A 15,404-nucleotide genomic window follows, 5' to 3' on the forward strand; every position below is an offset into this window, starting at 1 on the left:
TTTTTAATACCAGTCTCCAGATTTTGTTAGCATTTTCACATGTAAGATTCAGATGACAAAAATATACACAACTAAAAGTGCAACACATTTTACAGCACATTCAGGATGTAGGATGGAGCTGCTTCTGATACAAACTGATATCAGAGATGTAAATATATACTTATACACGTGATCTTCTGATGTATTTCTGATAAAGATATTAATCCCAGTGAGTGCACAAACAGATTTAAGACTTTATGTCAAATTATGTTGCTTCTCCATAGTTTAGTCCCACGCAAGCATTTCTGTAACAAAGCTTTGGGTTTATGCAAGACATTGCAAGTGGAACACACGAAAAAGAGACATCTCCCTATACCAACATTCAGCCAATCTAAATTCTCCATTTGCGGAAGTTTAAGCTACTAAAATACACAGAATAAATAGATGTTTGTTTTTGAGAATGAAGACCTTGCACATTGCATTCTGTTTAATTAGTAAGCAAATAAGAACCCTAAACCTGCAAATGACTCTTAGCCAGGACAAACTGACTAAAAGGAAAGCTTTTAATGAAAACAATGTCACCTGAATGTCTGTTTGAGAATACCCGGTGCTAAATAAATAGTCCTTCCCTAACCTCTGTCAATAAATGATTGTTTTTTTTTTCATCACAGAAACAAAAAGAGCGGAAAAGATTTAAGTTTATGAGATAATGAATGATCCCAAGTCAGAGAAGGGGGCTGGGTCTAACAAATAGATTCCAGTAGAGATCCAATCAAAAACACAATAACACGCCAAGATAATGCAATGTGCTGGAGGGTTAAAACATCCAACCCCCTTGCCTGCCCTCATTACAACACCTGCTGGTATAAGAAGGCCCCCCTACAAGACTAAACAATCGGGGACATTGGCAAACACAAACTGTGACATTGTCTTTGCCACTGGAACACCAAGAGTGCTGGATCTTAATGAGAAAGGATTAGCAGGAAAGCGGCTTCCGCACTATAAAAAACCATTAGCTAAAACCAAAAGAAACTCGCTTGGCTGATCATTTCTGGAGAAGAAGGATTGGGGGTTCTATTCACATTGTGCTTCAGTGGAACATACAATGAGAGCTCGGCATTACCAGCACCCAGCAAGGCTGTGCACGCGGTGGCTACTGCTGTTCTTGGGGTGGATCTCTGCCTGTGGTTCTCATGTAATGTATGTGGATTTCCTGGGTAGCTCTTCCAGATGCACGCGCATCCCAAGAAACATGGCTCTGTGCTACGACATTGGGTATTCAGAGATGAGGATCCCAAACTTGCTGGAACACGAGACAATGGCAGAGGTGATCCAGCAGTCCTCCAGTTGGCTGCCACTGCTTGCAAGAGAGTGTCACCCCGATGCTAGGATTTTTCTTTGCTCGCTCTTTGCACCAATTTGCTTGGATCGGTAACGTACCCTTCATTAACTTCAGCCGCAAACATATTTGCTTACAAGCAGTGTCTTTGTTTTTATTAAGATTTGTATAATTAACTAGCTTTGAAAAGCTTGTATTTTCCTTAATCAAATCTCCAAATGTACTTTGCTCTTGAATACACACAGTGCATGTGCCGTTGCAAGCTATTAAAGCTAAAATCTTCTTCCTTGCAAATGAATTCTACTCAGACATCATAGTGTTCCTTGTTTCTTACATGGAGACATTCTCTCTCTGACTGCGTCACTTAGATACCAATTAACTGCCATGTCCTCCTATCAGTTGGTCTTTGCACAGCCCTTTTATTGCTGGAAGTCTCTCTGCATCACACATGACTGACCCTTACTTGCGTCACTCAGGGTCTTTTGGCTTCACTTACTCAGGGTTGTAGCCTCCTGTTCTTTGTTCCACACAAACATAGAAATTGACAACAGGAAAGGACCATTTAGTTAGGGCCATTTCTCCTACTTACTGTGCAATCTCAATCCCTGCTTATTCCAGCACATTACCACAGCGTTATCACTGCAGACACACAGGACCATTTTGTCTGCAAGATACACTCAGACATATAGTTTTGTTAGTTAAAAATAAATAAAGTAGGAACCAATCACAACATATGTATTCAAGCCATTTACTTTTTATGCTAGAAAATAATTATAACACAAAGTAAATTAGTTATAACTGTCTATTAACTGTGAAAGCTCCTGAAAATGGCAGTAGTTTTGGAATTGACATCTCATGTTAAACAGACTCATTTTGACCCATAATAAAAACAGACAACATGGATTGTGTTTTAAAGATACTTTTCTCTCCGATTTTCCATTAGGGTTTTACATTCGTAGTCTCATTTGCCCTTTTTAGAACTCCTTAAGTTATACAAACATAATGGGGCATGTGGAGTTGTGTCACTGATCCTTTGCCATTCATAGCAGTGTGTGGTATTCAGGGAAAACGTTAAGGGAAAGTATAACTAACCCCTTCAGTGCCAGAGCAGGCCGGCCGTGCGCTGCAGATCTCTGGCACAGAATGGTCTGATTTTGGTAACATCTGTTGTGCTGCCAAATTATCGGTTCAGCATTCATTTGTGTTCACTATTTACTGCCAGGTTTATCTTCCCATGCCGCAGCCTGTGTGAGGCCGTGAGGAACAGCTGTGCACCCATTATGGCCTGTTATGGTTACCCATGGCCAGAGATACTGAAATGTGATAAATTTCCTGCTGACCATGGCATGTGCATCTCGGCCATCACCAATGGAACAAGTACCAGCCGCAGAAGTAAGTCACTTTTCTGTTTGACATGTGGTCAAGAAATTGCTTAACTTTTCTGTTGTGGGGGGGGGGGGGGTGAGAATTACAGGAGGGGGGGGTGAGAATGACAGGGAGGAGGGGAGTGAGAATGACAGGAGGGGTGTGTGGGGGGGTGAGAATGACAAGAGGGGTGTGTGGGTGAGAATGACCGGGTTAGGGGTCAGAATGACAGGGAGGGGGGTGAGAATAACAGGATGGGGGGTGAGAATGACAGGAGGGATGGGTGAGAATGACAGGGGGGGTGAGAATGACAGGGAGGAGGGGTGTTAGAATGACAGGGAGGGGGGGTAGAATGACAGGGAGGGGTTAAAATGACGGGGCGGTGATAATGACAGGGACGGGCTGTGATAATGATAGGGAGGGGGAGGTGAGAATGACAGGAGGGATGGGTGAGAATGACAGGAGGGATGGGATAGAATAACAGGGAGGAGGGGGGTTAGAATGACAGGGAGGAGGGGGGTTAGAATGACAGGGAGGGGGGGTTAGAATGACAGGGAGGGGGGGTTAGAATGACAGGGAGGGGTGAGAATGACAGGGTGTGTGGGGGGGTGAGAATGACAGGGAGGGGGTTAGAATGACAGGGAGGGGGGGTTAGAATGACAGGGAGGGGGGGTTAGAATGACAGGGAGGGGGGGTGGTAGAATGACAGGGAGGAGGGGGGTTAGAATGACAGGGAGGGGGGGTTAGAATGACAGGGAGGGGGGGTTAGAATGACAGGGAGGGGGGGGTTAGAATGACAGGGAGGAGGGGGGTTAGGATGACAGGGAGGGGGGGTTAGAATGACAGGGAGGGGGGGTGGTAGAATGACAGGGAGGGGGGGTTAGAATGAGGGGGAGGTGAGAATGACAGGAGGGGTTGGTGATAATGACAGGGAGGGGGGGTGAGAATGACAGTGAGGGGGGGGGGTGAGAATGACAGAGAGGGGGGAGTGAGAATGACAGAGAGGGGGTGAGAGAGGATGAGGGAGGGGGTGAGAGGATGCATCGAGTATGCACCAAGTATGCACCATTCATATTCCATTTTTTTTTTAATTCTGGGGTGAGCGGTCCCTCTCCAGACCCCACACCAGAATTTTTCACAAAGTAGAATATGAAATGCTGCAAATTGGTGCAAACGTGAAGTGAAATTTTGAAAAAAATTAATTACGTAACGGTCAGATCATTTATAAATAACATACCTCCCCACCGACTTTTCTCAAGCGCGTCGCACCTTTGTGTCCAGTATTTTTGGAGAAGCCACCTGGCAACCCTAATGGGTAACAGGTTGAGCACAAATACATTGTAATCCTGCAGGGGGCAGTGCAGACGTTTATCTGTCCAAATATTTCTGTTGTCAGCTCAACAGGGCCGAATATGTGGCACTGCTGCTCTAAGCCAGGGGTGCGCAAACTTTTCAGCCTGAGCCCCCCTGCCTGCTCTCGCCCCCCTTCTTACCTTGTCTCCAGTGTCAAAAGACAACGCGGGGTCACTGACGTCACGTGACCCCACGGCGTAATTTGTCGCTGCGTTGCCATAGCGACGCCTCACCGAAGACAAGGTAAGGGAAATTGCAGAGGCCTTGTGCGATCCCCCTGCATTTAATTTAAATGACTCTGTAACCGCCACGCCTCCCCCCCCCCCCCTGGAAAATCCCCCCCAGTTTGCGATCCCCTGCTCTAAGCTACATTTTCGAGGAAGAATTATACACACCCTGGCAAAATAGATATTTGACATTGAGAAGAGGTGCCCTGAAATAAAATATCAATTACTTATCTATGGAAATAACACAGAAGGAAGCTTGAAAAAGCCATGTTATCTCTGCAGTGCTTGTCTCACTGTGTAATGGTAATGTCAGTGGGGTGCTATATACTGTATTGGTTGAAGGAACATAGCTCTTTTTATTGTCACAGCAGTGCCCCGAGCCAGCTGCAAGGATTGTGAACTTGAAGAAGCAAATTCATCCAAGGAGATACTAGATACCTTCTGTGCCAATGATTTCAGTGAGTACAGAAGGAATGGTACAATGCACACATCTCAGATTAGCAGTACTGCACACAGACAACTTTGGGGGTTATTTATTAAATGGTGGCAATGCCGATTAAGGCACCATCACACCGACACTACTGTTGAAGTCAATGGGACTTTTGACACCAATAGTGTGCCGGTCGGCGCTATATCAGTTTAATTAATAATCCTCTTTATACACAAGTGGGACTGAAGACAACTTAGGAACATATCATCTGCACATATTCATGGTCATTCAAAGGAAAGGGGATATTCATACACCTCCCGATGTAACCACATCCTCGTATTGCATAAGAAGTAGGTGCTTCTGGTCTTATACAATTCTCCTTTGCAATCTATCCAAAATTCTGCTGCTAGAATAATTTCACTTTCTCCCAAAACAGTCTCTGCTCATCTCCTCCTTAAATCCCTCTCCTGGCTTCCCATCAAGTTTCAGATCACTCACAAAGTTCTCCTCATATTCAAGGCTCTCTCCTCATCTGCTCCTCCCTATATATCAGCTCTGACCTCTCGCTACGCCCCCTGCATTCTACCCATAACGGTCTCCTTTCCACCCCGCTCACCTTAAACCTTTTTCCCTCCCTGACTGTTACGTGTGGAACTCACTCACCCTCAGCACACACCAAGCACCCACTCTTCCCACCTTTAAGACAAACCTTAAAACATGCCTCATAAATGAATGCTCTATCTAATAACCTAGACCAGGGGTGGGCAATTATTTTGGTTGGAGGGACACTTGACAAGCTTTGTTTGGTAAGCTTCACGGGGGGTAAGAATCTACATTAAGTCTGTGACCTGCGAAGCTTACCACAGCTCGCCTCCTCGCCAGCTTCTCCCCACCTATATCTCCCCTACCCTCCCTCCCTCTCTGCCTCCCTTTCTCACTCACTCTCCCCTCTTCTCTTTTAATTCTCCCCCCTCCCCTCTCCCACCCTCACCTTCTCCCTCCCTCTCCCTTCTTTCTCACCTCACTCTCCTCTCTCACCTCACTCTTCCTTCTCCCTCACACTCACCCTCACTGTCATTCTCTCTCCCTCCTTTTTTCTCCTCTCCCCCTGCCTCCCTCTCCCCCGGGGTCAACCTGTTGTGCGGGCGAAGAAGGCCGCGAAGGAGGCAGCGCAGAGACGGAGTCAGCAGTAGCTCGGCGGCGGAGAAGACAGCATCGTGGCTGGAACCCACCCAGGCGGTAGGAAGATTATGGAAGTTGAGCCCGACGTCTGATCAGTCCTAATTTCCGTGTTAGGACCACCGTGGTGGGCTCCAGCCACGCCGCTGTCTCCTCTGCCGCAGAGCTACTGCTGACGCCTCCGCTGCCGCGGAGCTGCCTCGGATGCTGCATCCGACGCTGCCTCCAATGCCCGCACCACAGGTACTGGTGAGCGGGTTCCTACCTGTGCGGGCCGCAGGCAGCCATCCCATGGGCCGGATGCGGCCCTAAAGCCGCACTTTGCCGCCCCTGGCCTAGACTCATGGCTAGTATCCCACACCCACAGTCACTCCTACCAATGACTGCCAGCTACTGCACTTATTCCCTCACCTGCTGTCTCTAAGTATCCCAACATACCACTTAGATTGTAAGCTCTCCGGGAAAGGGATTTCCTTTCCTATTATCTGATTTTATTTGTTGCACTTATTTTACTATAATTCCCTGCACTGTATCGTCGGTCTTGTAAAGCGCTAAATACCGCTGTGGGCGCTATATAAATAAAGATATACATACATACATACATACAGGGGAAGGGGAATTTAAAAAAAAGGACCTGCTGAGCTGTAGTCCTACATTATCGTACATGACACAAGTTCCACAGTGATGTTAAAATTGCACTAAACAAAACATCTAGACAACACACAACATCTAAGAACAGTAACAAAAACAAAATAGTGTATTTTTGTTTTCCTAGTTGCCAAGGTCCGTATCTCCAAAAAGAACATGACTTCCTCAACACTCTTTGACTTTGATATGGATTCTAAGTTGGAGATATTGAAACATGACCCTTTGGCTAAGGCGGACGTTTTCCCAAGACTTCAGCAGTGGCTTGACCTGGATGCCACTTGTGTCCAGAATATTATGCGTGGAACCCGCTTGGGCATCTATGTCATTTGTGGCGAGGTGCAAGAAGACACGGTAGTGGTGAATAAAGCCTACTCCTGGCAGAAGAAGAACAAAAACCTACAGTTTGCTGTAAGGAAATGGAAGCATCACAAGTGTCGGTCATAACAGTCACCTATCGTCTTGATAAACAAACATGCTTACACCTACGGTTTAAAGGGGCGATCCCTCCTAGGACCAAAGTGGACTAATTCCAGTGACATGTTTAAGGAGGTCTTATCTGCGTGATTAATACCTTTTTTTTACCCAAATCTAACACATAAGTATTTTTTAAAGTAAGAATTGGGAGGGGTATGATGTCCTCTGGCTGCTCCCTTTTGTGTGATGTCACTGTGTTATCAGCGAGTGCTTGTATGGCCAGAGCCCCCCTCCCCCCTCCCCTTATCTTTATTGGCTCTCTGATAAGGACAGGGTGTGATAAGGGGAAAGAAAACCCTTGATTGTCAAACACCCCCATTCAGTGGCGCCTAAGAAATTCAACTGGAAAACTATGTGGGATTGCCCCTTTTTAAGCCACGTTATTGACAATAAGGGCATTTTTCAAGACAATTGTATATATTTTGTGTATATATATATGTGTGTGTGATGAGTTACTGTAACAGAATTCATAATAAAACAAAGAGCAGTATGTGGTGGTAGGAATTTGGTGTATATTTAATGGTAGGCTTACCAAGAAGCAATCAATATACAAGGCTCTCGTGCACTTATGAAAATATGTTCTGTATCAAACAAAAAAAATATTTTGTTTTTGCCACCTAAAAATTCCTAACCATGTGTGGACAGAGATCCTGGAACCATAGCGCGCACATGAAAGTTGCACCGCCATCACTGCATTGGTCGATGTCATTTTGAAGACCTCAAATGTGTGCCTAAATGAGGAATACTACAGTATTGTTAAACTGAGAATGTATACAAACCTAAAAGTCAAATATTGGGCATTCATTATTTTAAACTACAAAAAATTGAGTTTCCTTCTTTCATTCTAACTATGTTACTGATAGGGGAAAAAATGTACTGTGCAAAGAAATATTTAAGTCTAAAATATGTTGTGTTTAAATGAAAATTACAGATGTTTTTATGACAGGGCATTGATGTATTTGTTTTGTGACTGGACATAAGAATATGTGATAACCATTAACATTCCCCTCTTTCCTGCTATTACACAAGCCAATATGTATTGTGCCTTAAAGATGCCAACGTGCCTATTGGCACTATACAAACATTGGTATAATGCTATTTATTTGTTCAGCTGCTTAGCACATGTAACCATGCTGTAAAATGGCTACAGTCATCTCTCCTGCTGACAGTAAGGCCTGGTAAGTTATGGGCATGCCAGCAGTAATTATGGAGGTTTGCCCTCACACCCTGGTGAGGTGCCCTATGTATGGATGGGAGTGGTCACATGCTCTGAATCCATGATTAGTGATGTCAGAGTTGTGCCAGCCCCCAGAGGATACATAAGGCACAGCACTGCTAAAAGTTAGTGTTGCTGCAGAGAGTTGGAAGAGTGTTGTAAGTTGTTGCTAAGCTGTTGGGAGGTTATGTAAAGAGACTATGAGACAAGGAGCAAGTCTGAGTGCAGGCTTGGGAGGAGACAGCTTATAAGACTGTGACCAGGGACCTGGCACAGGGACTATCTCCCTGAGGGGAGATAGGGAATCCACCAATTTGGGGAGAGGACACCTTTCAAAGGGAAGTGCGGTGAACATGAGAGGCTAAGTACACCCACTGTGAGGGGCAGCTGGCCCGCCGCAAGTCAATAAAGATGATCCTGTTAAACCATACCCTCGTGTGTAAGTGTGGAATGATTACACAGAGGAGTGCACCACAGAGGAGTTCCTCACCAGGACCATCCACAAGCGGACGCTGGGATCCTGATGAGGTGGAGGCGCTGCACTGGATATAGGTAGGACTCATGCACACTACCTCAGCTGCCTGTCTGGGTTGGCAATCCCCACACAACATCATGCGGGAGACTCAGGAGTCCTGTTGCCAACAGGTGCACCACCAGACACTACACTTTAATGGGGACTGGTTAGACCACAGGGGCCAATGTGAGATTGGCTGGGTCAGGCTAGGCCAGAAAACCCGTTACACACAGATAGAGTAACATTTGTTGGACATTTAAGAAATTCCTGCAAGGGTTCTGAAAGGCAGGGTTGCAGACCTGTCTGACACATATGAATGTGCTCACAAATTATTTTTATTTGCTATATGCAAGGGTTCTGAAACTTTTCAGTTAAATAATTGACAAAATACATACCTGCTGGATTTAATACTAGGGACATTCTTTGTAAACATCACTATTACCTGATCATCATTACCCTAAGATTGTGAGTTGCTAAATCCAAGCATTGTACAAATGATCTATAAAAGTGTAAACAAATCTAACTTTCTGAACATTTGTACAGTCTTTAAAAAAAAAAAATGTTTCTTTGGTTTGACGTAAAGAGTTTTCTCCTAGATTATCAGTTTAAGTATACGTACTTCTTATATGTGCCAGTCTCCTCATGTATGTCTGATGCATTACCATGTACATAAAGACCTTTAAAGCTGCAGACTAGTGTTGTACCGAGTCCTCTAATTTGCCGGGTAATGGGTACCCGGGGAAAATTAGACATTTTGCCGGGTCGGGTACCCGTCTGGGTAGCATTCAATTACCTGCAGCTGGCGGCGGAGAGTGAGGAAGACCACTGCGGAGGTTGAGGAGGACCATGGCGACATCGTGGGAGCAGCGGCAGACATCCTGGTGGCGGTGGCAGCAGAGGACATCCTTATTGACCCGGTGGGAGCAGCGGAATACATCACAGCTGATGCCGGTGGGAGCCGGGGAACCATGTGTCTGGAGCAGGAGCGTTACTATTGGACAGCCGGGGAGGAGCTAGCTGACCAATAGTAACACTCCTGCTCCGGTCACATGTTCCCCGGCTCCCACCGGCATCAACTGTGATGTGTTCCGCTGCTCCCATCGGCTCAACAAGGACGTCCTCTGCTGCCACGGCCCCCAGGATGTCTGCCGCTGCTCCAACGATGTCCCCGTGGTCCTCCTCCCCCTCCGCAGAGGTCTTCCTCACCCTCCGCTGTCGGTAAGAGGAGAAGAACAGAAATTACCCGGCGCCAGTTCTTACCCGGCATCGGTCCCAGCCTCCTGGTGCTGGGTACCGAAAATTTTCTGGGTAAGCCGAGTACTGGGTAATCTGTACATCACTACTGCAGACCAAGCAATATCCTACATGTGTTTTTTTTTGTTGGTTTTTTAATAAATTAGTTCTGTACTATGAGAAAATACTTGTAGCGTTTTTTTTTAAACTCTAAAATTATATTTTTAATGTATTATAATGTAGCAAGCATTTTTTGTTTCTATAGCAACCATTGACAAAGTCACATACATACCCTTCCTCTTCTGAAACAGGATCTGGCACACCCCTTTTTGAGACCTGCCCTCTCTCTAGCAGTGCACCAATTGTATCTAGTGACTGCCTGGTCACATGATCTTCCCACAGAACTTTGCATCTTTGGTGCTCTTCTGCTGCACTGACAGGCATTTAGTGAACCCCCGAGCTGAATCTTCGTCAATCAATCATAGGAGAACGGATTGATCGGAAACTTAGCTAATTACTTATCATTGTTTTTTTAAATGGCAGCTTTGACTGCTGCTTAAAGCACCACTCAAGCAGAGACATTGTGCTCTCAGATGCTCCTCTATTGTAACATATATGAATACAGGCTGTCCTCGTTTTACAACGCTTCGCTTTACAACGAATGGCTTATCCAACGCTGTGCAATGCATACCTATATTCATTTTTACAACGCCAAAATGGCTTATCCAACGCTCTTACGGCACTTTGCAACGTTGTGTATGTGTGTATATATATACACATTCACATAAACAACGTTGCAAAGCGTCGTAAGAGCGTATATATATAATATTATACTATATAATATATTATTTATTATGTTAAATTATATATATAATACAGTATATACACTATATAATTTATGTGTGTGCTGCATATCTTATTGCCTGCATAAAATATTTGGTGTATTTTAGTGTTAAAAATGCCTTCAGGAACGGAACCTTTCATTTATACAGTGTTCCTATGGGAAAACGTGTTTCGCTTTAAGACGTTTCGCTATCCAACGCCATTTTGAGTAACGCATTGTGTCGGATAACCGAGGACTGCCTGTACATGTTATAATGCTCCCATGAAACATCTCACAACCTAACAAAGAAATACAGACTCCTCCAAGATTAATACAGCTACTAGAAATCTATGCATTTTGGGAGGTGTCCACTTCTTTTGCTGGCCCTGTACACAAAGGGTCACCGAGTTTATCATCTGAAGCCAGATACTGTCACTTTACACTCTCGTTTAAACATTTTTTGTATAAAGAGGCAGGGATTCATTGTGGCAATAAAATTCAATTATTATATTCCATGATAACAGCTTAAAGCATAACGTGATGGACAAATGCTAGAACATCCTGCTTGCAATAATTAATGTACAAGTTCCTGAGACAGAGACCAGTTCTCTTACCAAACAGCAGAGGCTTTAGACTTAGTGTTTTCATATCATGGACTTTGTTGTGAACCAGTTCCAGCTTCTGTTTGTAACCAACCTGAAAAAGAAACGTTTATAAGTACATATGACTCTTTTTTAAATAGTCACTCCATCACTGAGCACAGCTCTGCATGACTCTCAGTCAGGGGACTGTATTCTTATTTAAAGAACACATTATTGGATCTTAACACATTATGATAAATTGATGATGTTTGACGATCAGTTGATGAGATGGATGTTTCTCAAGATGTGGGTACCACTCAGGGTAGATGGATATATTTGTTGGTTGGTAATATGATAAACCAAGGATAAGTGCAGTGCCAGATCATATAAAGGCATGTGTCTGAGGGCGTGAGGGTCAGCTCACAGTGCAGGCTAATTACCAAAATGTGAGTGTTATCTTATAATGCAAGGATATTTACTAGGATGTGAGTGGCACATCAGAATGAAGAGCTGTTTCTCAGGCTTTAAGAATCATATTACATTACAGGGATATTGCTTACTGTTAGATCAGATCATAATGTGGGCCTACAGGAGTGCTCAACTCCAGTCCTCAAGCCCCCCAACAGGTCAGGTTTTCAGGATATCCCAGCTTCAGCACAAGTGGTTCAATCAGAGGCTCAGTCTAAAACTAAGCCACCTGTGTTGAAGCAGGGACTGATTGAGCCACCTTTGCTTAAGCATGGATATCCTGAAAACATTTTTTTTGGGGGCGGCATGAGGACTGAGTTGACCACCCCCAGCACGATCATACTGCAGGGGCATCTCTCTCATAATAGTATGATCATTTTGCAGGTATATTTCTACTTTCTACCCCATAACACTGCAGCTATAACATTCCCCATCCTATAATGTCCCTATAACACTGTAGGTATAACATTTCCATCCTATAATGTTCCAATAATACTACAGGTATAAAACATTCACATCCTATAATGCCCCAATAACACTGCAGGTATAACATTCCCCATCCTATAATGTCCCTATAACACTGCAGGTATAACATTCCCCATCCTATAATGTCCCTATAACACTGCAAGTACAACATTCCCCATCCTATAATGTCCCTATAACACTGCAGGTATAACATTCCCCATCCTATAATGTCCCTATAACACTGCAGGTATAACATTCCCCATCCTATAATGTCCCTATAACACTGCAGGTATAACATTCCCCATCCTATAATGTCCCTATAACAATGCAGGTATAACATTCCCCATTCTATAATGTCCCAATAACACTGCAGGTATAACATTCCCCATCCTATAATGTCCCTATAACACTGCAGGTATAACATTCCCCATCCTATAATGTCCCTATAACACTGCAGGTATAACATTCCCCATCCTATAATGTCCCTATAACACTGCAGGTATAACATTCCCCATCCTATAATGTCCCTATAACACTGCAGGTATAACATTCCCCATCCTATAATGTCCCTATAACACTGCAGGTATAACATTCCCCATCCTATAATGTCCCTATAACACTGCAGGTATAACATTCCCCATCCTATAATGTCCCTATAACACTGCAGGTATAACATTCCCCATCCTATAATGTCCCTATAACACTGCAGGTATAACATTCCCCATCCTATAATGTTGGAGGTATAATAGGGTCAGAACACCCTTCAGATGTATTTCCCGGCCCCCTGCTGGATCAGCTGACACGCTGCTGCGGCCAACCCATGGACTGGACACCTGAGTGTGTGAGGGCCCCCGAGCCTCGCTGACCCCCTTCCCCCCGAGCCTCGCTGACCCCCTTCCCCCCGAGCCTCGCTGACCCCCTTCAGCCCAGCCTCGCTGCCCCGCCCCCCAGGCCTTGCTCACCTTGATGCCCTCCAGCCGGGGCAGGTAGGTGTAGGGTACGGGTTCCTCTTGCAGCCTGACTCGGTGCTCCGGGGCCTGCGCCTCCGCCGGTCCCTCCTCCTCCCCGTGCTGGCCGCCCCCGCCGCCGCCGCCGCCGTTGTTGTAGTGCACGTAGAGCAGCAGCGCGATGACATTGACGATGTAGACGTGCACGAACACCATCACCACCACGAAGTATGAGCGGGAACACACGCTGCTCTTCTGAAAGCCCAGCCGCTCCCGTCCTCCCCCAAGCCCCGGCGGGGGCTCGTCTTGTGGAGGAGGCGGCGGTGCCCCGGTCACCGCTCCCCCTCTCCCCGGGGCCGCCATCATCACCGCCGGCTGACAGGAGAACTGGGGGAGAGGGAGGGGGTGGGGGGTGAGCGCCTTGGTTGCCCCGGGAAACAGGACTCCACGCGCGCGAGCTCGCGCCAGCTGTCAAAGTATAGGGAGCGCGCGGGCAGCTGGTTGCGAGCCACCGAGGGAGAGGGGGGGGGGGGGGGAGAGAGAGTGACGTCACGAGGAAGGACCAGGAGGCGGTTGCTAGGAGACGGGAGGGCATAGCTAATGGCTTTGGGAGCAAGCATGCAGGGGCATTTGGTGCAGGGGCATTATGGTGCATTGCTGCAGGGGCATTTGGTGCAGGGGCATTATGGTGCATTCCTGCAGGGGCATTTGGTGGAGATGCATTATGGTGCAATGCTGCAGGTGCATTGCTGTATGGGCCTTTTCTTCAGGGGCATTTGGTGAAGATGCATGGTGCATTGATGCAGGTAAAAGTCAATAAACTGGAAAACTCAACTGTATCCCTCTCCTGGGTAAACCGATCAGAGTATAAATAGGAGATGTAAATAGAAGGCAACCAACACTCACATGGTGTCTCTCAACACCATTAAATGTAGCTATCCCAAAAATAATCATGTGGAGCTATGGTTACCAAAATAAAGTCAAACAAAAAGGCATACATTTCAATCAATCATGACAAGACTCTTGACAAAGGGCATTTTTTGCAGCCCGAAACATTGTCTCTTTCCTAGGGTGTCAGCCTGGAATTTATCATGAGGTTTCCCCCCCCCCAAATTGTTATTCCAGTTATATTATTTTTCATGCATGTACTTATCTATGTGTATACTTATGTATAGTGTTTCGCTTTCTTGTAATCATACTGACATTTTCTTGCTATGATTACATTTGAATTATTTATAAAAGATTGCTTGAAATGTATCCCTTTTTGTTTTAACTATTTATTTTGGTGACCGTAGCTCCATATTATTATTTTTTGCATTGCTGCGGGCGCTAGAGGGCTCGAACGCCCTAGGATGAAAGGTACGTAAAATGGCTGGGCCTGGGACATGCTTAAGGAGTTTAAATGCTGCAATTAGACTGTAAGCTTTTGGGGGCAGGGGATTCTCATAATGTACTAGTTTGTGTTAATAGTGTTGTCATTTCTGCATGTGATGTTGTTTTCTTTCCTTCTCACCCATACTGTTGTGAAACCAGTTGGTGCCTTTTTGCATTAGATCCTGGGAGCTGTTCAGCTGCTATTATGCAAAAATGAGTGAGCATTGAGTAGCTGAGCAAATGATAGAAGCAGTGCCATCTTCAAAGAGCTCCTCGACCTTTCAGAGGCTCCACAAATACTATTGACCAAAATAAAATTTTAGATTTGTAATTCTAACTGAACACAGCAAATGTTACTAATCATTTAAAAAAAATTGGGGTGGGATTACAATAATATATTGATTGTTATTTAATATAACCTGTTTTATATATATATAAAAAAAAAGTTATTCAAAGATAATGTTTCTACAATGTTTTATGGAATAGGTAGTTTAATTATCGGAAAATATATTTAAAAAATAACACACGGCAAAAACCGATGACAGCACCCCCAACTGGAATCAGCAGTTCCCAACATTTAAATTGTTTTACGAATTTTCCTATCAATGACTGCCACAAACTGCGAAGTCGAAAGATCTTTTTCAAAGTGGAAACTTATTAAGAATGAGATCCGTCGCTGCTTCAACCGAGATTGAACACTCTTTCCTGGGTGATCATCGAATCAGATATTCTTCATAAAATTGAATTTGGTGATGTTATTTGTGACTTTGCAAATAAAGAAAACAGAAA

The 15,404-nt window shown here is 44.9% G+C and overlaps 2 protein-coding genes across 2 annotated transcripts in view; one reads left to right on the forward strand and one right to left on the reverse strand.

Annotated features, from left to right (window-relative positions):
- The window catches only part of P4HTM (prolyl 4-hydroxylase, transmembrane), a 34,761-nt gene extending 21,041 nt beyond the window's left edge, over nt 1-13,720 (reverse strand). Inside the window, exons 1-2 of the mRNA XM_075574504.1 lie at nt 13,257-13,720; nt 11,395-11,476 (exon numbers count right to left, since the gene is read on the reverse strand). Coding sequence (XP_075430619.1) covers nt 11,395-11,476; nt 13,257-13,607 — 433 coding nt within the window. The 5' untranslated portion in view covers nt 13,608-13,720. The remainder of the gene's footprint in view (nt 1-11,394; nt 11,477-13,256) is intronic.
- LOC142468211 (secreted frizzled-related protein 5-like) lies at nt 761-8,678 on the forward strand. Its single transcript, XM_075574503.1, has 4 exons — nt 761-1,410; nt 2,541-2,710; nt 4,632-4,721; nt 6,648-8,678. The coding sequence occupies exons 1-4, from the start codon at nt 1,085-1,087 to the stop codon at nt 6,962-6,964; spliced, it is 903 nt and encodes a 300-aa protein (XP_075430618.1). The 5' UTR covers nt 761-1,084; the 3' UTR covers nt 6,965-8,678.
- Nucleotides 13,721-15,404: the final 1,684 nt, after the last annotated feature.

The sequence above is a fragment of the Ascaphus truei genome, chromosome 17 (assembly GCF_040206685.1).
Source record: "Ascaphus truei isolate aAscTru1 chromosome 17, aAscTru1.hap1, whole genome shotgun sequence".
Taxonomy (NCBI): Eukaryota; Metazoa; Chordata; class Amphibia; order Anura; family Ascaphidae; genus Ascaphus; species Ascaphus truei.